The 27,843-nt window shown below is 40.1% G+C and overlaps 2 protein-coding genes and 1 long non-coding RNA gene across 4 annotated transcripts in view; 1 reads left to right on the plus strand and 2 right to left on the minus strand.

Moving 5' to 3' along the window:
* Positions 1 to 27,843, plus strand: part of LOC307152235 (uncharacterized protein) — a 295,127-nt gene that overhangs the window by 159,252 nt on the left and 108,032 nt on the right. The window lies entirely within an intron of this gene.
* LOC307152341 (uncharacterized protein) lies at positions 1,476 to 20,123 on the minus strand. 2 transcript variants are annotated; one of them, XM_079860888.1, is made up of 15 exons: positions 19,687 to 20,123; positions 18,749 to 18,857; positions 18,440 to 18,596; positions 17,928 to 18,120; positions 17,366 to 17,473; positions 15,409 to 15,516; positions 14,765 to 14,872; positions 14,121 to 14,228; positions 13,478 to 13,585; positions 12,834 to 12,941; positions 12,190 to 12,297; positions 11,154 to 11,778; positions 7,277 to 7,344; positions 6,514 to 6,642; positions 1,476 to 1,692 (listed from the first exon to the last, which is right to left on the minus strand). In XM_079860888.1, the coding sequence occupies exons 2-14, from the start codon at positions 18,849 to 18,851 to the stop codon at positions 6,529 to 6,531; spliced, it is 2,016 nt and encodes a 671-aa protein (XP_079717014.1). In that variant the 5' UTR covers positions 18,852 to 18,857; positions 19,687 to 20,123; the 3' UTR covers positions 1,476 to 1,692; positions 6,514 to 6,528. The 2 variants fall into 2 exon arrangements, with proteins under 2 accessions (XP_079717014.1, XP_079717013.1); XM_079860887.1 differs by having other exon boundaries at positions 18,749 to 20,123.
* On the minus strand, positions 25,713 to 26,981 carry LOC307151619. The gene is made up of 2 exons (XR_013819912.1): positions 26,313 to 26,981; positions 25,713 to 25,761 (listed from the first exon to the last, which is right to left on the minus strand). It is a non-coding gene; the product is annotated as an uncharacterized lncRNA (long non-coding RNA).

Raw genomic sequence — 27,843 nt, forward strand, 5'->3', positions numbered from 1 at the left:
CGTTTTATTTTGTAGTTATGGAAAAAGGCCAGAACCGAAAGACAGTCTGGAGTAAACCCAGACTTCAACAGAAAAATGAGTCATAAATGTGAGAGCGGGAACGAGGGAAAGAGATCAATCCAGTACACTGTAAGGTCTTGAGCAATGAGGCAAACTGTGAAACCACATAAGTTCCTGTTGCTTTTGTTTATTTTTCTCTCCGTATTTGTAATGCATTCATATTCATCCCCAGACGCTTAGCTGTACAACCATTTCTTTACCAAGGCCTCTTCTGCTACATTCTGAGACTCCATCAGGAAGGATCTTTGGCCCGTTCCAACACACACACACACGCACGCACACACACACACACACACACACACGCACACACACACACACACACACACACACACACACACACACACATACTGGTTTCCATGCTGAATGGGGACCAACTTTATGATCATCACTTGTGGGGACCACCCTTTCTAAAGGTTCTAGAGGTACGAAAAAAATTAGGGATACTTACCATAGCTTTGATAACTTATACACGCCTTCAGATATCTGAATTGATGAAGTAATGATTTGACCATGCGTTATGGGGACTTTTGAAAAATCGAGTTGACATGTCTTATAGGGACCAACTTTGCATAATATTTGCATAATTCACACAACCTCCCATTAGATTTGTGGGGACCTAATTTGCATAATTCACACAACCTCCTATTTGATTTGTGGGGACTTAATTTGCATAATTCACACAACTTCCCCTTTTGATTTGTGGGGACCTAGATAGAACAAGAAATATATTACTAATGACAAATAATAGGCATTTATACGAAGTAATTCCTCAGATTGCATTTGTCCATTTGCCCTTAAAAAAATGGGTTCAATCTACAACCAAGCTTCACTCTTGCATAGAACACCTATGGCCAGTTTCACAGACCAGCCTTAAGATAGTCTCAGACTAAAGTGTGTGTTTAAGCCGTTTTAACTGAAAGCACATCTTAAATTAAGTCCTTTGTGTCCAAGTGCCATTGTTTTGTCTCAAGATGCACACCAGTAATGCTTATTTCTAAGACACGTTTATAAAAGCTACTTAAATGTCCTAACTGAACTAAAGGCCTAATCCTGGTTTAATCTAAATCCTGTCTGTGAAACCAGGCCCTAGTGTTGTGCTTGTAATCATCTCCTCAACATGCAGAATATTTGTTTGGATCGATTGATTGTTCTTACAATTGATTGGAATATTAGTGTGATTGAAGTGGATTATATGTGAATGGAGAACTTTTTCACTGCAACAAAGGACTGCATGCAAGTAATGAATTATTGTCTGGATATTTTCCAACCCATTTCATACCCACAGGTCAAACATTTAAACCTTTCCACTTCAAACTATTCTTTCTATAATTGTAATTTTTTCGGCCAACCTCCCAGCATCAGCTGCTACTCATTCACCTGATACTTATAAAAAATAAAACAAAATCTACTACTAATTGAGCTTCAACACATTTATTCACTACTAATAAATGTAAAACTTTACGGTCTTCAAATCGCGGTTCTTCAGTGCTTCTGGTTCAGCTTTTAAACATTTGTCACAGTCGCTCTTTGCTTGTACAATGAACGATGTGATGAATGTGATGAATCGCTTCATGTGCCTTTCCACCGCCTGCACCTCTGTCTGCTGCCAGGGTGTCTTCTGGGTACTTTTACCTAAAAGTGGACAGAAAAAACAATTGAAATGATAAAGTGTGTGCTGGAATTCCAATCCGAAGTTCTGAATCCTATTATCAGTATTTATTAGGTCTGGTTATTACAGTTTTTCTCAGTCGCTTTGGTGCATTTCTCACATCACTATTTACATTTGCACAACAGTTAAAGCAGTTCTCAGAACAATTAGTACAAACTGCAAAACCTAGTTGATAACCTGCAAAAGCGTATCACTTGCTCAAAATGGATAGCTCATTCCTCAAAAGCAAGTATTCATGTCAATGAAAGTGTCAGTGTCATCAAGATGAAAAGTCCTGACACCATTGTTTATGAACAAGATAGTCAAATGGCTTGGTTATGTTTTCATTATGACAGTTTATTCTGTAAATGTTTTCCATTGCAAAAAAGTCAGATCTTGGTAACACTACCTGTACATGCTCAAGATAGCACTATATACTATTTGAACAGCCATTTGAAAAATACAGTAAAGTTACACATTACTGTATTTAGTGAGGTAACAGAGTACAAGACACTGAATATGTATGTTTCACATTTTTACTGCATATGCTCTTTGCAATTCTAATTTGTTCACAGCATTGTGCAAATGAAATAAATACAGCTATGCATAGAGCTATGCACAACTGTAAACAATATTGCAGTACATATTGGAACTGAACATACAACATACAGTACATAGTACTGTAATCATTCATGCACATCCAGATGTTCCTCATCAGTGAAAGCTGAGATTCACCTGAGAGAAATTATTCAATTTAGGAGGCATTTTCAGAAAAATAATAATAATAATAATAATAATAATAATTTAAAAAAAAAGTGTAAAATTTGCTTGACAGATTTTGATAACTAGTTCAACATTTTTGTATGTAATGACTCAAGCAATGAAATGAGGACTATTAGTTTTATATGGAATGACTATTCAGCATTCACAAGTATAGTTAATTTTGACTGACATGACATAAGCAAATGATAATGTTATATAACAGCAGAGAGTTGTATGAAAGCAATAGATGCATGTCCAAAAGCATTTGCAGTTTGTTGGAAGGAATGAGAAACTGCTACTATGATGTGCACAAATGACTAAATGTTGTGGAGGTTGAACTAACTGTTGTGCAAATGTAAATAGTGATGTGAGAAATGCACCAAAGCGACTATTATTATTATTATTATTTATTAGGTCTTTTATTATTATTATTATTTATTAGGTCTTTTATTAGTCGGTTAGTCGCAGGACATACAGGCGCCGGCGCGATCATTTAACTTTCAATACTCTTATCTGTATGAATAAAAGGACAGAGTAATGCAAACTGTAAAGGTTCAACTCTTATTTCTGTAAACTCACAATAACTACAAAATGTTGTGCTTTGTAAAATAATGAAAACAATCAGGATGTGCTTTCTGCTGTCTCAGTGAACTTGAGCATCACAGAAATGAGCCGAAACTCAGCGTATACTCGCCTCACACCAGGGTGGGAATTATACCGCGGCCACGGCCGCCGTTGCCCTACACTTTGGCCTTCATGCCCCGTGAAAAAAAAATCATCGTACGGCCACAGTGGCCTGTGTGCCCTGGCCCTGTCCAAGTTCCATGTATAAAGCAGAGCATGTGAGCGGAGTGGAGCGGGAGCGAGCGGGGAGCGCGAGCGGGCGGATCTTGGACAGAGCGCAGAGCGGCAATTTCAAAAGGACAGAGCGTCGCCCTATTTCCCGCTCCAGTTTCGCTCCGCTCACACCACGAGTCTGAAGCATGCTTAGTCAAGCCTGACCCTGAATCCATCTGTCTTGCACAGTCATCAACAGTAGACTATTTTCAGTCAAAACTCAGCTCAATAATGGAGTTCAAAAACTCCAAACCATTATGTAGCCTACTATTAATAAGTCGCTCCGGAGTATAAATCGCAACAGTCAAAAAATGCGCCATGAAGAAGAAAAAACACATACAGTATAGGCCTAGCCTAAGTCGCACTGGACTATAAGTCGCATTTATTTAGAAATTTATTTCACAAAAAAAAAAAAACACAATGTTACAGACAAGTATAGCCTACTTGCCTCACAGACCTGAGACATATATATAAAGCTTGAAATGTCTACTTTTAAACAGAACAATTCAAAACGAAAGAAAACAGACTTCTCTCTTATGTAATCCGTATGAAATGTGCAATTCTCTCTGGCGCGTTCACTACTGCGAAGATCGCGAGTCAGCATCTTTCCAGCCGACACAGACATAAAAAAAATAAAAAACTGGTTTATTAGTAAACAATTAAAATGTCTCCTGCTATATTTTACATATTCATAATCATTAATTTTGCCGGTTCGTTGTGACAGCTTTTAGGTGCTTTATTGGCAGCAGCGCCACCCTTACATCGCATCAGCACCGAAAACATAGAGATTCTTTTCTTTTGGGGGCATTTTGTTTGTGTTCAGACTTTCTCAGTTGTTTTTAGGCGCGATGTTAGAGGATGCTGCTAATAAAGTTGCTAGTAGGCCCACACATTGGATTCACGTTTATTATTATAGGCTAAAAAAAATACCCCAGGTTTTATGCCGTTCGTATCATTTTATTTTGTTGTATTTATCCGCCACACCTTTAAGGCCGGTCCGTGAAAATATTGTCTGATATTAAACCGATCTGTGGCGCAAAAAAGCTTGGGGACCGCTACAAGTGATATACATGTAGATTTTTTTCCTTTTTTGGAGCGAGCGGGGGGCGATTTGAGTGGAGCGCGAAGCAAACTGCGTTGAGCGCTGAGCAATAATGATTGTGAGGGTGTATACCTTCTGGATGGAATGGTTCTCTCTCTCACACTCACATGATATAGAGGACTGAATGAATATTTTGAATGCTTTTATTGGCATTTGTGTTGTTTCTGAATGCTTTTATTGGCATTTATGTTGTTTCTATTGTTGTGTGAGGGTGTATACCTTCTGGATGTAATGGCGCTCTCTCTCTCTCTCTCATTAAAAAATGTTTTTTTTTATTAAAAAAGTCATAATCCATGTCTTATTCCAAATTAGGATGTTATGGTATCAATCTGAATGGGAAAACCATCGAATTGTACTCAATGGCCTTTGTGCCCTGTCATATGGCCTTGGTGCCCCTAAAAAAAAAAGAAAAGGTGGAGGCCAAATGGCCTTGCCCCTAAAATTACATAATTCCCACCCTGCCTCACACACACACACACGTGAGAAATATATCTATAGAAAGCTTGAAATGTCTGCTTTTAAACGAATCAATTCAAGTGGAAAATAAATACTCAGATTATGTAATCCGTATGAAATGCGAGTCACTGCGGAGATGACGAGTCTGTATCATCGACTTAATCTCTGCAGCCGAGAATATCAATAAATTATTACAATGTTTGTTTAGACAGTCTCCTTCTGACACAAGACACACTCAATCATTATTTTTGCCGGTGCGCTGCGGAACTTTAAGTGTGCGCTTGATCGCTAATTAGGCTATGTATTATATAGGCAATTAAAGGCTCATTATTATGAGTTATGGCTTATTAATATAAAAATGCGATTAGTTGACTAATAGCTTAATGAACGACTACTAGTCGACTAGAAAAAAAAAAAACTTTAGTCGAGGGCAGCCCTAGTATTTATGTCAGCATCTATATTGCAAGAGAAATTAATTTGCACTCTACCTATAAATAGAATTACACTGTCAATCAAACAGTGATTTTTACATTCAGTCACTTGGCCTGAAATGATCATTGGAGAAAAGGAAAATATATTAGGATCAATGTCTTGGCTGCAAGTTATTTTTATGCATCCATCCACTCAAACTGCTCCAGGGGTTAGGCTAGTTATTACTGATTCGGTGTTTTCATTTTTAGAACAGCTACAGTTCCTACTAGTGCCACAAAACACCTAGTAGATTCTAGCATCAACCAAGTAACCCTCTAAACAACTACAGATGGGTTCCTGAGCAACATGACTGTCAATCTCCCTCGGACTGGGGCTCCATGCAAGATCTCACCTCGTGGGGTCTCAATGATCCTAAGAAAGGTGAGAAATCAGCCCAGAACTACACGGGAGGAGCTGGTCAATGACCTAAAAAGAGCTGTGACCACCGTTTCCAAGGTTACTGTTGGTAATACACTAAGACGTCATGGTTTGAAATCATGCATGGCACGGAAGGTTCCCCTGCTTAAACCAGCACATGTCAAGGCCCGTCTTAAGTTTGCCAATGACCATTTGGATGATCCAGAGGAGTCATGGGAGAAAGTCATGTGATCAGATGAGACCAAAATAGAACTTTTTGGTCATAATTCCACTAAACGTGTTTGGAGGAAGAAGAATGATGAGTACCATCCCAAGAACACCATCCCTACTGTGAAGCATGGGGGTGGTAGCATCATGCTTTGGGGGTGTTTTTCTGCACATGGGACAGGGCGACTGCACTGTATTAAGGAGAGGATGACTGGGGCCATGTATTGCGAGATTTTGGGGAACAACCTCCTTCCCTCAGTTATGTAGTCAAATGATATGTAGATGAGGATCTGCATAGTAAAACTAGGCGTCGTAAGCTCCACATATGGTTATTTCGGGTGGAGATGCATGTACGCACAATCTTCCGCTGACTGGGATTTATAAAGTGAATTCTGCGCAGGTTCTGGCGTACGCACGGTTTTATAAGTCTGAATATTTTTTTGCGTACGCCATTTTTGGCTTTCGGGCGCACGTACACTTTTAGTAAGGTTCCTACGCACAGTTTTATAAATGAGGCCCCTGGTCTGAGATCTGGGTGTTAAAGTGCTCCTAAAGGGTCTAATTTAGTCTAAGAAATGTGTAAAGAGTTCACCTTTGGAAGAAGGCCTCACAGCACTGGCTCCTGTAGGCATCTCTTCATCTGATGGTGGTCTGGGTCTCTTGGGTGGTGGCGGCATGTCATTCCTCTTGGTAGGAGGAAGTGCCACCTCTGCTGATGGTTCTATGGAAAATAATCAAAGTTCAACATTTTCAGAAAGATACAATTTAAATGTACTATAGAATGCTGACAATACACTGTTATTTGTCACACTTATGCACTAATTATTTAAAATCATTAAAGTACAATAAACCCTAAACCTGTGCAATTGTTCATTATTGCAAGTATAATTGAACTACATCTTTCCAGCAGACATTTAATCAAATATAAGTGCAAGTAAATTGAGTATAACCATTTTATTTCATGTCTTAATCATCTGACATGATTCGTTTTGTGCCATGACACAACCAACACGAGAAGAGAGCAGATCAGCTAGTGTTTTATGAAAAATGAAAAATGTACAAGTTTCTCCTATGAAATATATTTTTTATGGTAGTAAACTCACAAAAAAATATTCACTCCAGAATGAATGTTTAGTGTAATTTAGTTGAAGAATAGCTTGGAGGCATTTGATTCATTACACAATGAGCCGTTTCGTCAAAAAAAACAACATTTGTTCAGCATACTGAAGCATCTTCTTTAATGTTGGCTATGATGTTAGAACAATATTTTTGTCTGTCAGGTCTTCACAAGTTACGTGACTGAAAATTATGAATAACTGCAAAATGTAGTAGTGTATTTTGACAGTAATACAAACCGTCAACAGTAGATGAACAGTGTCCCTCTTGTATGCTCCCGTCTTCCTCATCACAGTCAATAACGTTTCTGTGGAAGTTCAAAGTACAGCTTAACAATGGTATATAATGGATCATAAACACCTGGTATACGAATAGATGGTAGGGGTGTAACGGTTCACAAAATTTACGTTTCAGTTCAATACGATACACTTGTGTCACGGTTCGGTACGTTTTTGATACAGCAAAAAGAAAAAAAATGCCAGAGTAATTTCCTTGATTTAATTTTTTTATTCTTTTTTTTATTAAAACTAACATCATAAAGTATGATTTTTTTTTACTTTGAGCAATTCTGGAGCTATAATTGACTCTTCTTAGGAGCATATAAAACAAAACGCTCCTTGGAAAAAGTGAAATGTAATATTGTAGTAGTTATAAACAAAGGTTTATTTTAGTTCAGATTAACATTTGAGGGCAGCAATTGTATTTACAATGTCAAGTCAAGTCATCTTCATTTATATAGCGCTTTTAACAATGTAGATTGTCTCAAAGCAGCTTTACAGAGATAAGCTTATAATTTAAGGTAACAGAGATTGTTTCGGCTTTACAGCAGAGTTAAGTTATTTCCATCTAAAGTTAGTTTTGATTGATTTGCTTCCGTCGCAACGATCAAGCAATGTAGCCGCTAAGACGACACCATTCCCTCTACACAGACTTTAAACGCGAACCTGTGAGAAACGCTGATGGCGTTCACATGCGCATTTAGAATGGGTTCTATAGTTATGTGCGTTTGAATATACGCAGGTTAGGAATTCCCTACAAGCCAAGCCTAAACAAAGTACTTGTCTTTCCTTATAAATTTTGATAAAGAATTTTATTTTATTTTGTTGCTTTGGGGTAGGAACGCGAAACGAACAACGCCTTTCCCGACAACGCCTTATCTGTAGAGTGGTAGTGGGATCCTCCATAGGGAGAGACTAGTTGGCACTTCAGCACTGCGTTGTCATCGGTCCAGGCGAAAGTCATTCGTCAGATCTGGATACGGCCTGGATCCGGCAGGCTGCAGGAAAACCTCGGGATAAACACAGACACTAAAATTAGCGTAGATGCCATTCTTCTCATGATGTAACGAGTACATCAGGATTTTTGGGAAGTGTTCCCGAAAGCTAGGTCAAAGAGATGTGTCTTTAGTCTAGCTTTGAACTGACAGAGTGTGTCTGCTTCCCGGACAATGGTAGGAAGACTGTTCCAGAGTTTTGGTGCTAAATAGGAAAAGGATCTACCGCCAGCAGTCGATTTTGATATTCTAGGTATTAGTAACTGGCCGGAATTTTGAGATCGCAATAGACGTGACGGACTATAATGCGTTAAGAGCTCGCTCAAGTACTGCGGAGCTAAACCATTTAGTGCTTTGTAAGTGATCAGCAATATTTTAAAATTTATGCGATGTTTAATAGGGAGCCAATGCAGTTTTGACAGAACCGGGCTAATATGGTCATACTTCCTGGTTCTAGTAAGAACTCGAGCTGCTGCGTTTTGGACCAGCTGTAGTTTGTTTATTAAGCGTGCAGGACAACCACCCAGTAGAGCATTACAATAATCTAGCCTTGAGGTCATGAACGCATGAACTAATTGTTCCGCATTTGTCAATGAGAGCATATGGTGTAATTTAGATATATTTTTAAATGGAAAAATGCAGTTTTACAGATACTAGACACGTGACTTTCAAATGAAAGATTGGTATCAAAGAGCACACCCAGGTTCCTAACCGACGACGAAGACTTAACAGAGCAGCCATCAAGTGTTAGACAGTATTCTAGGTTATTACGTGAGGAAGTTTTTTGTCCAATAATTAGAAACTCTGTTTTTTCAGAATTTAGAAGTAGGAAATTACGAGTCATCCAATTTTTTTATATCCGCTATGCATTCCGTTCATTTTGTGAATTGATAAGTTTCGTTAGGTTTTGAAGAAATATAGAGCTGAGTATCATCGGCATAACAGTGAAAGCTAATGCCATGTTTCCTAATGATTTCTCCTAATGGTAGCATGTACAGAGTGAACAGCAGCGGTCCTAGTACTGAGCCTTGTGGTACGCCATACTGAACTTGTGATCGATGAGACATCTCATCATTTACTGCTACAAACTGATAACGGTCAGATAAGTATGATTTAAACCATGCTAGTGCATTTCCACTAATGCCAACATAATGTTCTAATCTATTTAAAAGAACGTTGTGGTCAATGGTGTCAAATGCAGCACTAAGATCGAGTAACACTAATAGAGAGATACAACCACGATCGGATGATAAGAGCAAATCATTTGTGACTCTAACGAGAGCTGTCTCGGTACTATGGTACGGTCTAAATCCTGAATGGAAATCCTCGCAGAGATCATTTCTTTCAAGAAAGGAACACAGTTGTGAGGATACTGCCTTTTCTAATATCTTTGACAGAAAAGGTAGATTCGAGATCGGCCTATAATTGACTAATTCTGTAGGATCAAGTTGCGTTTTTTTAACAAGCGGTTTAATCATAGCCAGCTTAAAGGTTTTTGGTACGTATCCTAGAGACAAAGACGAATTAATGATATTAAGAAGAGGATCTATGACCTCTGGAAGTATTTCTTTCAGTAGCTTAGTTGGTATAGGGTCTAACATACATGTTGTAGATTTAGATGATTTAATGAGTTTAGTAAATTCTTCCTCTCCTATATCAACGAATTAATCCAATTTTTCCTCAGGGAGACTACAATGCACTGCCTGATGCGATACTGTAGTAGACGGTTGCATAGTTATAATTTTGTCCCTGATATTATCAATCTTATAAGTGAAGTTCATAAAATCATTACTGCTGTGTTGCTTGGAAACTTCGGTGCTTGAAGCTTTATTTTTCGTTAGTTTAGCCACCGTTTCAAATAAATACCTAGGATTATGTTTATTTTCTTCTAATAGGGTTGAAAAATAAGCAGATCTAGCAGCTTTTAAAGCCTCTCTGTAAGTAATTGAGCTCTCCTTCCATGAAATGCGAAATACCTCTAGTTTTGTTTTCTTCCAGTTGCGCTCCATTTTTCTGGCTGCTCTCTTAAGGGCCTGAGTGTGCTCGTTGTACCACGGCGTTGGACTATTTTCTTTAATCTTCTTTAAGCGCAACGGAGCAACTGTGTCTAAAGTGCTGGAAAAGAGAGAGTTAAACATTTCTGTTGTAATATCGAGTTTATTTTAATGTCAAAATAAAACCAACGTAATGTTACTTGAAGGCATTATAGCCTACTATTCCTGCCAAACTTCCATGGTTGCAGTTAGTGTTACTACAGTAAATCCATGGTAAATCCATCTGTGGACACCGGATAGTTCATTTATGGCACAATGTTTCTCCTGGTTTCCACGTCAGAGCTGTTTGAACCGTTAATAACGGAGAAATGTGAATGTTTCTCACAAGATCTCTCAGCGATGTTATTACTTCTGTGGCGAATTCAAATGATTTCTTTACTGGATCTCTTATTAGCGCTGTGTAGTAACAGTGTCGTATGATCATGATCAGCTTGCGCTGCACTGGTCCAAACTGATAAACGGTCCGTCAACCACACAATAACGAGCAGTTTCGTTCCGCTTGCATTACGTTTGCCATTTGACGTTGGACAATGTTGTGGTCGCGCCGGCGTCTCTTACATAACGAGAGCGCTTGCCACACGCGACCCGCCTACATTTGAAATAACGAAATTTTGGTCGGCAGGAAAAATGGTCCAACGAACCGTTCGGTTTGAAAATGCGTACCGAACACAGAACCGAAAGCATCGTACCAAACAGTTCAATACGAATACGTGTATCGTTACACCCCTAATAGATGGTAAACAGAAAATCAAACAGAAAATCAAACAAAAGTCAAATAAAATACCACACCATCAGGATCTATCCCAATTTCATCCAAGTTCTTGCCATGGAACTCAGCTAATCTTCCTTGCTCAAGAGCCATTAGAACTTTGCTGATCTTGGCAAGTTGCAGGGTCTTCTCAGGGAGTCGATAGAACTCATGATGGATTCTTATGTCGTGTCCAAGAAAGTTTGCCAGCTGGTCCATCTCGGTGTCAGTCATATTCAGCACTGTTGAAAGGGTTGCGGCATGCTTTCGCAGTCTTGTAGATGTCAGTGACTTGGGACACTTTGCGTCACACACCTTTGCAAAGCCACGGAGGCAGTCTGACCCTCGAAAATATGTCATGGCTTCTGGTCTTGCAAACATATAGGAATTGTCTTTCAGAACCCCACAAGCCTCTCTCTGCTTAACAAGGAGTTCTAAGGCACATAGCATTTTTGAAGTCAGAAGAATTGGAACTGGTCGACCACGCTTCCCCCTTGCGATAACCCTTGTGAAGTGTCTGCAGAGATTGTTTTCCACTTCAGAGAGTGCCCAGTCCACATCCTCATGTGGATCAGAAGTGTCTCTTGATAGAAATGCAGACAAAGGCATGCTCGAAACCACTCCTTCCCTGCGCCGGTTAAAGAGAATCATCTGGGCTAGACACACCTTTGCCAGAAAAAAAAACAATTATTCCTGTCCAGCAAACCTTGCTCACACACACATCTTGATTAAAACCAGCTTCATGAGGACCTTTCACACACAACGTTATATTTCCTTATGGGGACTAGTTTCATCATATTCAACACACAAGTTTGAACTCAAACACTGACTGAAAGTGTGTTGTGGGGACGTCGTGAGTGTCCATTTTAAAGCAACAATTAACCTAGAAAATAAATCCCTGTGAAGGATAAAACTGGCCCTAAATACTCCACTAGCACTAAACTACAGGACACATGTCGTTACATGGTTTAATGTACTAATTTACACCAGATACGCATCAAAATATGCCTAAAAATCACTAAACCATGACAAAGAGAGACAGTAGACCTAAATCTTTAGTGATGAATGTGAACGTACCTGTTGAGGAGAGTTGATCTGAGCAGATTCATCATCCATCTGAGTCTCTGACTGGAGAGAAGGATCAGAAGCACTCGCTGCGCTGGTTTTAATGGCAACGCTGGTTATCTGTAAGAGACAACATTCATAATGACAAGATATTAGAACATGGAAACACAAGAGAGAAATCTGAAGCAGATACCACATGATTTCAGAGAAATAGACAAATCAACTTCATCTAAAACATTTATTCCTGTCCAGTCAACCCCTGTCTGCGCTCACACACATCTGGATAAAACCCGGCTTCATGGGGACCTTTCACACACCTTCATGGGGACCTTTCACACACAATGTTATAGTTCCTTATGGGGACTAGTTTCATCAAATTCAACACATGAGTTTGAACTCAAACACTGACTGAAAGTGTGTTGTGGGGACGTCGTGAGTGTCCATTTTAAAGCAACAATTAACCTAGAAAATAATTCCCTGTGAAGGATAAAACTGGCCCTAAATACTCCACTAGCACTAAACTACAGGACACATGTCGTTACACGGTTTAATGTACTAATTTACACCAGATACGCATCAAAATATGCCTAAAAATCACTAAACCATGACAAAGAGAGACAGTAGACCTAAATCTTTAGTGATGAATGTGAACGTACCTGTTGAGGAGAGTTGATCTGAGCAGATTCATCATCCATCTGAGTCTCTGACTGGAGAGAAGGATCAGAAGCACTCGCTGCGCTGGTTTTAATGGCAACGCTGGTTATCTGTAAGAGACAACATTCATAATGACAAGATATTAGAACATGGAAACACAAGAGAAAAATTTGAAGCAGATACCACATGATTTTATAAAAAGAGACAAATCAACTTCATCTAAAACATTTATTCCTGTCCAGTCAACCCCTGTCTGCGCTCACACACATCTGGATAAAACCCGGCTTCATGGGGACCTTTCACACACCTTCATGGGGACCTTTCACACACAATGTCATAGTTCCTTATGGGGACTAGTTTCATCAAATTCAACACATGAGTTTGAACTCAAACACTGACTGAAAGTGTGTTGTGGGGACGTCGTGAGTGTCCATTTTAAAGCAATAATTAACCTAGAAAATAATTCCCTGTGAAGGATAAAACTGGCCCTAAATACTCCACTAGCACTAAACTACAGGACACATGTCGTTACACGGTTTAATGTACTAATTTACACCAGATACGCATCAAAATATGCCTAAAAATCACTAAACCATGACAAAGAGAGACAGTAGACCTAAATCTTTAGTGATGAATGTGAACGTACCTGTTGAGGAGAGTTGATCTGAGCAGATTCATCATCCATCTGAGTCTCTGACTGGAGAGAAGGATCAGAAGCACTCGCTGCGCTGGTTTTAATGGCAACGCTGGTTATCTGTAAGAGACAACATTCATAATGACAAGATATTAGAACATGGAAACACAAGAGAAAAATTTGAAGCAGATACCACATGATTTTATAAAAAGAGACAAATCAACTTCATCTAAAACATTTATTCCTGTCCAGTCAACCCCTGTCTGCACTCACACACATCTGGATAAAACCCGGCTTCATGGGGACCTTTCACACACCTTCATGGGGACCTTTCACACACAATGTCATAGTTCCTTATGGGGACTAGTTTCATCAAATTCAACACATGAGTTTGAACTCAAACACTGACTGAAAGTGTGTTGTGGGGACGTCGTGAGTGTCCATTTTAAAGCAACAATTAACCTAGAAAATAATTCCCTGTGAAGGATAAAACTGGCCCTAAATACTCCACTAGCACTAAACTACAGGACACATGTCGTTACACGGTTTAATGTACTAATTTACACCAGATACGCATCAAATATGCCTAAAAATCACTAAACCATGACAAAGAGAGACAGTAGACCTAAATCTTTAGTGATGAATGTGAACGTACCTGTTGAGGAGAGTTGATCTGAGCAGATTCATCATCCATCTGAGTCTCTGACTGGAGAGAAGGATCAGAAGCACTCGCTGCGCTGGTTTTAATGGCAACGCTGGTTATCTGTAAGAGACAACATTCATAATGACAAGATATTAGAACATGGAAACACAAGAGAGAAATATGAAGCAGATACCACATGATTTCAGAGAAATAGACAAATCAACTTCATCTAAAACATTTATTCCTGTCTAGTCAACCCCTGTCTGCGCTCACACACATCTGGATAAAACCCGGCTTCATGGGGACCTTTCACACACCTTCATGGGGACCTTTCACACACAATGTTATAGTTCCTTATGGGGACTAGTTTCATCAAATTCAACACATGAGTTTGAACTCAAACACTGACTGAAAGTGTGTTGTGGGGACGTCGTGAGTGTCCATTTTAAAGCAACAATTAACCTAGAAAATAAATCCTTATGAAGGATAAAACTGGCCCTAAATACTCCACTAGCACTAAACTACAGGACACATGTCGTTACACGGTTTAATGTACTAATTTACACCAGATACGCATCAAAATATGCCTAAAAATCACTAAACCATGACAAAGAGAGACAGTAGACCTAAATCTTTAGTGATGAATGTGAACGTACCTGTTGAGGAGAGTTGATCTGAGCAGATTCATCATCCATCTGAGTCTCTGACTGGAGAGAAGGATCAGAAGCACTCGCTGCGCTGGTTTTAATGGCAACGCTGGTTATCTGTAAGAGACAACATTCATAATGACAAGATATTAGAACATGGAAACACAAGAGAGAAATTTGAAGCAGATACCACATGATTTTATAGAAAGAGACAAATCAACTTCATCTAAAACATTTATTCCTGTCCAGTCAACCCCTGTCTGCGCTCACACACATCTGGATAAAACCCGGCTTCATGGGGACCTGTCACACACCTTCATGGGGACCTTTCACACACAACGTTATAGTTCCTTATGGGGACTAGTTTCACCAAATTCAACACATGAGTTTGAACTCAAACACTGACTGAAAGTGTGTTGTGGGGACTTCGTGAGTGTCCATTTTAAAGCAACAATTAACCTAGAAAATAATTCCCTGTGAAGGATAAAACTGGCCCTAAATACTCCACTAGCACTAAACTACAGGACACATGTCGTTACACGGTTTAATGTACTAATTTACACCAGATACGCATCAAAATATGCCTAAAAATCACTAAACCATGACAAAGAGAGACAGTAGACCTAAATCTTTAGTGATGAATGTGAACGTACCTGTTGAGGAGAGTTGATCTGAGCAGATTCATCATCCATCTGAGTCTCTGACTGGAGAGAAGGATCAGAAGCACTCGCTGCACTGGTTTTAATGGCAACGCTGGTTATCTGTAAGAGACAACATTCATAATGACAAGATATTAGAACATGGAAACACAAGAGAGAAATCTGAAGCAGATACCACAGGATTTCAGAGAAATAGACAAATCAACTTCATCTAAAACATTTATTCCTGTCCAGTCAACCCCTGTCTGCGCTCACACACATCTGGATAAAACCCGGCTTCATGGGGACCTTTCACACACCTTCATGGGGACCTTTCACACACCACGTTATAGTTCCTTATGGGGACTAGTTTCATCAAATTCAACACACAAGTTTTAAGTCAAACACTGACTGAAAGTGTGTTGTGGGGACGTCGTGACTGTCCATTTTAAAGCAACAATTAATCCAGAAAAAAATCCCTGTGAAGGATAAAACTGGCCCTAAATACTCCACTAGCACTAACCTACTGGACACATGTCGTTACACGGTTTAATTTACTAATTTACACCAGATACGCATCAAAATATGCTTAAAAATCACTAAACCATGACAAAGAGAGACAGTAGACCTAAATCTTTAGTGATGAATGTAGGGATGCACCGATCCGATACTCAGTATCGGAATCGGCTCCGATACTGCCATTTTTGGCGGATCGGGTATCGGTCAGACAAGGCCGATCCAAATCCGATATTGTGCGTATACTATTCAGTGTTATTGTTAAGCCCCACAAACATTATAAAGCACCATAAGTTTTCGTGCACAATATTTTAAGTGTTCTGAAGCCATTATACAGTATAATGTGAGATATAAATTAATATTTAAGTGTTAAATTCAAGATCACGTAAACGTTTCCCTCAGCTGCGGCTGTCAATCATTCTTCATTCAGCACTCAAACAGCGCGTCGCGTCCGGTTATGACAGAACACACGATGAAACTCTCTCCAAGATGATTCAATGTTACTATTATTATACTTGATCTGTAGATAAAGGTCTATGGTTTCACATAAAACAACTTTATCTTGCTGGACTTTATTGCTGTACCTTAATCATGTTACTTTCCACCGGGTGTCTGTTAGATCACAACAGTAGAGTAAAGTCAGGTACTATTTGTTCTTCACGCGCACAGTAACTGAAATTTAAAAGAAAATGCTGAATAGACTATTGCATAGATAGATACTGTATAATACACTATGCATCATATGTATTTTCTTTGTGCTTTAAACTTTTCAATGCGGACTCGACGCGCTGCGCGCTGTGACTCATGTTGCTTCAAGAGCATCATTCTGCGCTCGGGATGCGCATAAGCGCTGTGGGCCGCACTGTATTGGAGCCTTTCATATCGTAATACAGGGACGCAATGAAAGATTATTAATAGCCGTTCTTGTCCTGTCCTATCTATTATGTTGCTACCTTATTAAACAGCTGTGCTATACATTTAAAAAATGTCTCAATTTTATAGTAGGATATAAAATAATTGCTATTTTTATCTTGTTTTTCATGAATGTATTTTACAACAATACAAAGAGCAATGTGTAAAGTTTTACCAGATTTAGTGTTACACTTATTGTCTCTAATTTGTTCTCCACTAAACATTTTTTTCACAAAATGTTCAGATTTTATACAATTAATTGTGCACTCGTGATTTTTCTAGACTAAATTTTATTGCTGAATTATCCACTAATCTAGTTTATAATAGCATTTATGTCAGATTATGATCATATATTTTTTGTTGGTGTTTTTCTTTTTTTTCAGTTCTTATCAGTTTAACACAGAGTAATAGAAATTCTACTTGATTAAAAAAAAACTGCGCTGGTATCGGTACGGATCGGTATCGGCCGATACTCAGAATTTTTGGTATCGGATCGGTTCTGAAAAAATGGTATCGTTGCATCCCTAGATGAATGTGAACGTACCTGTTGAGGAGAGTTGATCTGAGCAGATTCATCATCCATCGGAGTCTCTGACTGGAGAGAAGGATCAGAAGCACTCGCTGCACTGGTTTTAATGGCAACGCTGGTTATCTGTAAGAGACAACATTCATAATGACAAGATATTAGAACATGGAAACACAAGAGATAAATCTGAAGCAGATACCACATGATTTCAGAATTAAAAAAAAAGAAAAAAAAATACAAAAACATTTACAATTAAAACATGTCTTCATTTTACATAGTTAATCTTTAGTTTATTTTTGTGATTACATTTCACCCATAAGTTGCAATAAGGCCATTGCATGCCACACATAACTTGCAGAAAGAAAAGTGGCCTAAGACTGTACCACCTCACTCTTTAAATGTATAAATTTTAGGGGTGGGGTAGAAACACTGACCTAAAACGTAACTTAACTTATCATTTATAGACATGATTAGATTCATAGATTTCTAATAGATTCAAATTATAATCTATTCAACCAACAACTTGCTTAACATGTTGCAACAATGATATATTCTGTACACAGTGTGCTTTGCAACATACTTGTGTTCTCCAAGGGTAGTCTTCTCCTCCATAATCATAGGCAATTTCTTCTCCTTCTTTAATGTCATCCAGGGCAAACAGACAAAGGTGAGGCTTTCCATTGACGTCAGTTTTCTTCATCTTACAATTTGGATATTTGTGGTCATCAATAACGATCCGCCGAAACGATCCATCTTCTCTTGAGGCATCAATACTTAAATATGAAAGCATGAGAAAAGGATGAATACAAGTATTACAATATACCACCCCAAATCAGTGTCTTTTTTTACTATAGTTTAGCACAGGGTTTCTCAAACTCAGTCCTGGAGGGCCACTGTCCTGCACAGTTTAGCTCCAAAACTGATCAAACACACCTAGCTGTGAGTTTCTAGTGATCCTGAAGACATTGATTAGTTTGCTCAGGTGTGTTTGATCAGGGTTGGAGCTAAACTGTGCAGGACAGTGGCCCTGCAGGACTGAGTTTGAGAGACCCTGGTTTAGCATAAGGAATATGGTGCAACTTGACTTCTTACCACCATGTTTTCCCTCGCCAAATGAAATCAAACATAAATGCAGCACAGGATGCGTGGTAACATGTTCTTCTTCTCTGCAGCTCTGCATCATTTATCATATCTCCCCTGTACTCAAAATCACCTTTGCAAAAGGCACCCTTTGCGAATAGACCACGTCCTGCAAAATACAGAATTTTTTTTTTTTCACCAAAAATAAAATCTTATAGATAAAGGATGCCAAATACACAAAAAGACATCAATAGTTGGCAGCAGTATGGTTAGGACATGCATATGATGGTAAATATTAAATGATAAATCACACCACCTTACCTTTCACTGGATTGATATACTTCACATCTAATTTGAATGTTTTGTCAGTCTTCGAAACAACATGATGCATGGCATCCTTAAGGGGGCTGATTCGTGGTGGCATTTCAAACTGAGAGAAAAAAAATTGTAATAAATAATAGTGTGAAAATGGGGAGACATGCAGAATTAAACTAGCATGTTCAATAAGTAGATAAGAATGTTATTGTAATGTAACACTGCATTACAATGATATCGTATGTATCAATGTAAGACAAGAAATCAGAACTCAAGGATATCACATTTATTGACTAACTTACTAGCCTTGAGGGCATAAACTCAACATTTTCACTTAGGCTCTAATCTCTCACAAAACCAACATCTATATAATCCCAGGTAGCCTTGACAATTAACTACTTATTTGGCTCTTAACCTAACTACTCTTTTGAACGATCTCGCCATACAAACCCCAGTTTATTTTAAGTTACTGTCATAATTAAAACAAAGTTTATTCATTTAAAGCTACTTACCATTTCAGTGTTTTTTATTTTTGCCTAACGTTACTTAATTGCTCTGTTAACGATATCAATACTAAAAGTCAAACACAAGTGTGATATTCCTCCCCCTCACCCTGTCCTGACAAGTAATAAAACATAACATTACCTTTAATTTAAAGTAGAAAATAATCTACTGTCCAGCACGCGAACTAGACAGAAACAGACTTAATAACCCAATTCCTTCATTAGCAATCAATCAGACTAAACACCTGACGACACTTTTCAGTTGAAATGAAGTACTTAACATTACATTGTATGATTTTGTGATCGCTTATTGGAAAAACACAAAAACACGTCAGGCCACACTTAGCCTCAACAATTAGCACTAACTAGCTAGCAGCTAACGTTAGCCCGCTGCCTAATCTAATTAACCTAACTGGTTTCATACATATGTGCTTAACGTACCTTGAGCTTCACTTTTATCCTCTGCAGAAGTTTAGATCCTTAGTTGGCATCTCCAGTAAATAATCTTCTTCTTTGTCTTCCGTGTACAGTATCAATTTAATACTTATATTTTCAAGTTGTTGTTGAATTCCTTCCTTATGAGGACCCGGAAGTGGGCGGTACTCAACCATAATTGGAAAATGTGTGTGTGGAGAAGTGAGTGCATTACCAGCCAAAAATGTTTGGGGGCGCAGCTGAGCACACACTTCACACACTCACACTACCTCATAATCGTGTGTTATGGGCCAATGCTGAAACTCCGCCCAGCACCTTCAGAATAGTTCCTCTATTCAATTCAATGGGTCATCCTTATGGGGACCTGATTTTTGGTCCCCACAACGCAAGAGGTCCCCATTACGTGACTGTGTAAACAGATTCTTGTCCCCACAACGTGATAAATACCAACTCACACACACAGTGGAGAGTACACACACACAGCGGAGAGCACACACACACACACACACAGTGGAGAGCACACACACACAGTGGAGAGCACACACACACACACACACACACACACACACACACACACACACAGTGGAGAGCACACACACACACACACACACACACACACAAACAAACAGTGGAGAGCACACACACACACACACACACACAGTGGAGAGCACACACACACACACACACACAGTGGAGAGTACACACACACAGCGGAGAGCACACACACACACACAGTGGAGAGCACACACACACACACACACACACACAGTGGAGAGCACACACACACACACAGTGGAGAGTACACACACACAGTGGAGAGCACACACACACACAGTGGAGAGTACACACACACAGTGGAGAGCATGTGCAATGGGGCAGTCATGGCCTAGTGGTTAGGGAGTTGGACTGGTAACCCAAAGGTTGCTGGTTCGATTCCAGAACTGGTGGGAAATGACTGAGGTGCCCTTGAGCAAGGCATCTAACCCCTAATCGCTCCCCGGGCGCCACACAAAGGCTGCCCGCTGCTCTGGGTGTGTGTATCCACGTTTGCAGTGTGTGTGTGTTAACTACTCACTACTCTGCTCCTAATGTGTGTGCATTAACTTGGATGGGTTAAATGCAGAGGTCAAATTCCAAGTATGGGTTACCATACTTGGCCGTCACGTGTCACTTTCACTTTCACTTTCACACACACACACACACACACACACAGTGGAGAGCACACACACACACAGTGGAGAGTACACACACACAGCGGAGAGCACACACACACACACACAGTGGAGAGCACACACACACACACACACAGTGGAGAGTACACACACACAGCGGAGAGCACACACATACAGTGGAGAGCACACACACACACACACAGTGGAGAGCACACACACACACACAGTGGAGAGTACACACACACAGTGGAGAGCACACACACACACACACACACACACACAGTGGAGAACACACACACACACACAGTGGAGAGTACACACACACAGTGGAGAGCACACACACACACACACACACAGTGGAGAGCACACACACACACACACACACACACACAGTGGAGAGCACACACACACACACAGTGGAGAGTACACACACACAGCGGAGAGCACACACACACACAGTGGAGAGTACACACACACACAGCGGAGAGCACACACACACACACACACACATACCTACTTAACCACAATGTGAGGACGTATGACTGGGAACCCTACCTTTAGGGACACCCCTTTCTGAAGGGTCTAGAGACAAAAGAAAGATATGACTGCACTTCTGGAGAAGCTGTCATCACACTTATCACTTGATTTTATCGATAAAAGCCTTTCTTAAAGACCTGACATTTTGCCTTCACTTTAGGGACAGTATTTTTTATGTCCATTTTGGGGACATTAAACACAAACTCTGATCAAGCCATACTTTGAGGACCATGGTGATACACAGACTCTGGTTAAGGTATACTTTCAGGACATTGTTGTAATGTTATAAATTATTTATCCTAAGAAGACACAGAAGTAGAATATTACAATTCAAAGTTCCAAAACTGGACACTGAAATCAAGCTAGTGCAGAGATACAGGTGTGAGAGAGTAAACTGGGTTTTTTTTTTTTCAAGATCACTGAAAATGGGTAGCCTACATTTTGGTCTGATTTGTAGCTTGAGATCAAGTGTCTTTGGCTGCTCGTTTGGGGAAGGACTATTAACATTCAGAAATATTATTGATTTGACTGTATTGACTATCAGAAAAAAAAAATTAACAGAATTGAGTTGAATAATGACACTATTGTCTTCAATTTCAACTGTAAAACAGCTCTACAGAAGTCATTTCATGTTGAAATTTGCAAGTTATTTTATGTGTGAAGCTGCTTTGAAACGATCTGTATTGTATAATGCGCTATAGAAATAAAGCTGATTCACTTCATAGTAGAGAACACTTCACTGACCACGGCCTGCATCCCTCTAGTTAATTTACCAACAACTGCAAAATAATCATCATCACAAAAACATCTTGATTTTTCACTCGCCAGAGTCATCTTTGGCTTCTCACTGGGGCTCTAACACATTAGGCATGTTCTTCTGTAAAGTGTAGTAATTGTCCAAAAAAACAAACAATTAAATGACTCTTTGGGGACTTGAGTGACACACACACTCCGATTAAATGACTCTTTGGGGACTCTAGTGACACACACACTCCGATTAAATGACTCTTTGGGGACTCTAGTGACACACACACTCCGATTAAATGACTCTTTGGGGACTCTAGTGACACACACACTCCGCTTAAATGACTCTTTGGGGACTCTAGTGACACACACACTCCGATTAAATGACTCTTTGGGGACTCTAGTGACACACACACTCCGATTAAATGACTCTTTGGGGACTCTAGTGACACACACACTCCGATTAAATGACTCTTTGGGGACTCTAGTGACACACACACTCCAATTAAATGACTCTTTGGGGACTCTAGTGACACACACACTCTGATTAAATGACTCTTTGGGGACTCTAGTGACACACACACTCCGATTAAATGACTCTTTGGGGACTTGAGTGACACACACACGCCGATTAAATGACTCTTTGGGGACTCTAGTGACACACACACTCAGATTAAATGACTCTTTGGGGACTTGAGTGACACACACACTCCGATTAAATGACTCTTTAATATTAACACCTTGAACACATTGTGTTGAAATTACACATTGCAGTTAATGACAGAAATTCAAAAAGATTCAAAATAAAAATAAAAGAACAACAAAGAAAAATCAATTAACTTGGAGGTGGGAATGATTCTCAGTGCCCAACTATCCTCAATACTTCATCCATACACCCTTCTTCAAAATCTCTCTACTTCCTCCTTTCCATCTTCTTTACCTTTACTCCTCCCTCTTTTCATCCCCTTTACCTTCACTCCTCCCTCTTTTCATCCTCCCTCTTTACCTTCACTCCTCCCTCTTTTCATCCCCTTTACCTTCACTCCTCCCTCTTTTCATCCTCCCTCTTTACCTTCACTCCTCCCTCTTTTCATCCCCTTTACCTTCACTCCTCCCTCTTTTCATCCTCCCTCTTTACCTTCACTCCTCCCTCTTTTCATCCTCTTTACCTTCACTCCTCCCTCTTTTCATCCTCCCTCTTTACCTTCACTCCTCCCTCTTTTCATCCTCCCTCTTTACCTTCACTCCTCCCTCTTTTCATCCTCTTTACCTTCACTCCTCCCTCTTTACCTTCACTCCTCCCTCTTTTCATCCTCTTTACCTTCACTCCTCCCTCTTTACCTTCACTCCTCCCTCTTTTCATCCTCTTTACATTTACTCCCTCTTTTTCACCCTTTACATTAGCTGTGTTGGACATGGGCTGTGGCTGGATGTAACTGATCTGTGAGAGTTGCAGTGTGCAGGCGAAAACAGAGACGCGAGTCGTACACTTTCTGCTGCCCGTAGTGACGCTCACGCTGTGTTTGCATACTTTACCACAGCTGAAGTGAAATAAATGCATTATTTGCCAAATACACAGATATTTCAGAGACATTTTCATGCAATACATGTACTGCTTAATACAGCGTCTGTTTGTACAAGAATAAAGTTCAACATAAGCCTAAATACCGATGAAGTGGGGACTACATTGTATCTGTTTTATTTGGATAAACATGACAATATAACAGCGTGTCTACATGAAAGGGGATTTCACTGTTATAAAAAACAGATTTGTGATCATTAGTGGATCTAAAGGTGTGAGAATTAACACGTAATCGTTGTGTTGCAGTGGATTCGGCCAATCGTGGATCGGTTGTGTCGTCATCAGAGCTTGTGAGTCGCTCTGGAGAAGCTGCGCTGGCTGAGTCCTCCTGCTCTCCAATCGCTCTCGCCGTACTCACAGTCACGGGGCTTCGCTGTCTGAAGTCGGACACAAGTTCTAACCGGCATGCACTGCTCAAGTCACCCGCTGATTGGTCTGTGCAGCGCTGCATGAAGTCAACAAGCCTAAAGCTCTCCTCCCTCTTTTCATCCCTCTTTACATTCTCTCCTCCCTCTTTTCATCCCTCTTTACATTCTCTCCTCCCTCTTTACATTCCTTTACATTCTCTCCTCCCACTTTTCATCCCTTTACATTCTCTCCTCCCTCTTTACATCCCTTTACATTCTCTCCTCCCTCTTTAAATTCCTTTACATTCTCTCCTCCCTTTTCATCCCTTTACATTCTCCTCCCTCTTTACATTCCTTTACATTCTCTCCTCCCTCTTTACATTCCTTTACATTCTCTCCTCCCTCTTTTCATCCCCTTTACATTCTCTCCTCCCACTTTTCATCCCTTTACATTCTCTCCTCCCTCTTTTCATCCCCTTTGCATTCTCTCCTCCCACTTTTCATCCCTTTACATTCTCTCCTCCCACTTTTCATCCCTTTACATTCTCTCCTCCCTCTTTTCATCCCCTTTACTTTCTCTCCTCCCACTTTGCATCCCTTTACATTCTCTCCTCCCTCTTTACATTTCTTTACATTCTCTCCTCCCTCTTTACATTCCTTTACATTCTCTCCTCCCACTTTTCATCCCTTTACATTCTCTCCTCCCTCTTTACATTCCTTTACATTCTCTCCTCCCTCTTTTCATCCCTCTTTACATTCTCCTCCCTCTTTACATTCTCTCCTCCCACTTTTCATCCCTTTACATTCTCTCCTCCCTCTTTACATTCTCTCCTCCCACTTTACATTCCTTTACATTCTCTCCTCCCACTTTGCATCCCTTTACATTCTCTCCTCCCTCTTTACATTCCTTTACATTCTCTCCTCCCTCTTTACATTCTCTCCTCCCTCTTTACATCCCTTTACATTCTCTCCTCCCTCTTTTCATCCCTTTACATTCTCTCCTCCCTCTTTACATTCCTTTACATTCTCTCCTCCCTCTTTACATTCCTTTACATTCTCTCCTCCCTCTTTACATTCTCTCCTCCCACTTTACATTCCTTTACATTCTCTCCTCCCTCTTTTCATCCCTTTACATTCTCTCCTCCCTCTTTACATTCCTTTACATTCTCTCCTCCCTCTTTTCATCCCTTTACATTCTCTCCTCCCTCTTTTCATCCCTTTACATTCTCTCCTCCCTCTTTACATTCCTTTACATTCTCTCCTCCCTCTTTTCATCCCTTTACATTCTCTCCTCCCTCTTTACATTCCTTTACATTCTCTCCTCCCTTTTCATCCCCTTTGCATTCTCTCCTCCCACTTTTCATCCCTTTACATTCTCTCCTCCCTCTTTTCATCCCCTTTGCATTCTCTCCTCCCACTTTTCATCCCTTTACATTCTCTCCTCCCACTTTTCATCCCTTTACATTCTCTCCTCCCTCTTTTCATCCCCTTTACATTCTCTCCTCCCACTTTGCATCCCTTTACATTCTCTCCTCCCTCTTTACATTTCTTTACATTCTCTCCTCCCACTTTTCATCCCTTTACATTCTCTCCTCCCTCTTTTCATCCCTTTACATTCTCTCCTCCCACTTTTCATCCCTTTACATTCTCTCCTCCCTCTTTACATTCTCTCCTCCCTCTTTTCATCCCTTTACATTCTCTCCTCCCTCTTTACATTCCTTTACATTCTCTCCTCCCTCTTTTCATTCCCTTTGCATTCTCTCCTCCCACTTTTCATCCCTTTACATTCTCTCCTCCCACTTTTCATCCCTTTACATTCTCTCCTCCCTCTTTACATTTCTTTACATTCTCTCCTCCCTCTTTACATTCCTTTACATTCTCTCCTCCCACTTTTCATCCCTTTACATTCTCTCCTCCCTCTTTACATTCCTTTACATTCTCTCCTCCCTCTTTTCATCCCTTTACATTCTCTCCTCCCTCTTTACATTCCTTTACATTCTCTTCTCCCACTTTTCATCCCTTTACATTCTCTCCTCCCTCTTTACATTCCTTTACATTCTCTCCTCCCTCTTTTCATCCCTTTACATTCTCTCCTCCATCTTTACATTCCTTTACATTCTCTCCTCCCTCTTTTCATCCCTTTACATTCTCTCCTCCCTCTTTACATTCCTTTACATTCTCTCCTCCCACTTTTCATCCCTTTACATTCTCTCCTCCCTTTTTTCATCCCTTTACATTCTCTCCTCCCACTTTTCATCCCTTTACATTCTCTCCTCCCTCTTTTCATCCCCTTTACATTCTCTCCTCCCTCTTTACATTTCTTTACATTCTCTCCTCCCTCTTTACATTCCTTTACATTCTCTCCTCCCACTTTTCATCCCTTTACATTCTCTCCTCCCTCTTTACATTCCTTTACATTCTCTCCTCCCTCTTTACATTCCTTTACATTCTCTCCTCCCACTTTTCATCCCTTTACATTCTCTCCTCCCTCTTTACATTCCTTTACATTCTCTCCTCCCTCTTTACATTCCTTTACATTCTCTCCTCCCTCTTTTCATCCCTTTACATTCTCTCCTCCCTCTTTACATTCCTTTACATTCTCTCCTCCCTCTTTACATTCCTTTACATTCTCTCCTCCCTCTTTTCATCCCTTTACATTCTCTCCTCCCTCTTTTCATCCCTTTACATTCTCTCCTCCCTCTTTACATTCCTTTACATTCTCTCCTCCCACTTTTCATCCCTTTACATTCTCTCCTCCCTTTTTTCATCCCTTTACATTCTCTCCTCCCTCTTTACATTCTCTCCTCCCTCTTTTCATCCCCTTTACATTCTCTCCTCCCTCTTTTCATCCCTTTACATTCTCTCCTCCCTTTTTTCATCCCTTACATTCTCTCCTCCCACTTTTCATCCCTTTACATTCTCTCCTCCCTCTTTACATTCCTTTACATTCTCTCCTCCCTCTTTTCATCCCTTTATATTCTCTCCTCCCTCTTTACATTCCTTTACATTCTCTCCTCCCACTTTTTATCCCTTTACATGCTCTCCTCCCTTTTTTCATCCCTTTACATTCTCTCCTCCCTCTTTACATTCTCTCCTCCCTCTTTTCATCCCCTTTACATTCTCTCCTCCCTCTTTTCATCCCTTTACATTCTCTCCTCCCTTTTTTCATCCCTTACATTCTCTCCACCCTCTTTACATCCTTTACATTCTCTCCACCCTCTTTACATCCTTTACATTCTTTCCTCCCTCTTTACATTCTCTCCTCCCTCTTTTCATCCCATTTACATTAGGCTTGTTGGACTTCATGCAGCGCTGCACAGACCAATCAGCGGGTGACTTGAGCAGTGCATGCCGGTTAGAACTTGTGTCCGACTTCAGACAGCGAAGCCCCGTGACTGTGAGTACGGCGAGAGCGATTGGAGAGCAGGAGGACTCAGCCAGCGCAGCTTCTCCAGAGCGACTCACAAGCTCTGATGACGACACAACCGATCCACGATTGGCCGAATCCACTGCAACACAACGATTACGTGTTAATTCTCACACCTTTAGATCCACTAATGATCACAAATCTGTTTTTTATAACAGTGAAATCCCCTTTCATGTAGACACGCTGTTATATTGTCATGTTTATCCAAATAAAACAGATACAATGTAGTTCCCACTTCATCGGTATTTAGGCTTTTGTTGAACTTTATTCTTGTACAAACAGACGCTGTATTAAGCAGTACATGTATTGCATGAAAATGTCTCTGAAATATCTGTGTATTTGGCAAATAATGCA

Source organism: Squalius cephalus (assembly GCF_949319135.1).
Source record: "Squalius cephalus genome assembly, chromosome: 2".
NCBI classification, from domain to species: Eukaryota; Metazoa; Chordata; class Actinopteri; order Cypriniformes; family Leuciscidae; genus Squalius; species Squalius cephalus.

Bases quoted from the DNA above. Each gene is read 5' to 3' on its own strand.
- LOC307152341 (XM_079860888.1), bottom strand. From the start codon at position 18,851: ATGCCACCACGAATCAGCCCCCTTAAGGATGCCATGCATCATGTTGTT. The intron at 17,474-17,927 runs GTATGTTGCAAA...TGTCTCTTACAG, and splicing joins ACTACCCTTGGAGAACACAA to ATAACCAGCGTTGCCATTAA. The intron at 12,942-13,477 runs GTACGTTCACAT...TGTCTCTTACAG, and splicing joins AGATCAACTCTCCTCAACAG to ATAACCAGCGTTGCCATTAA.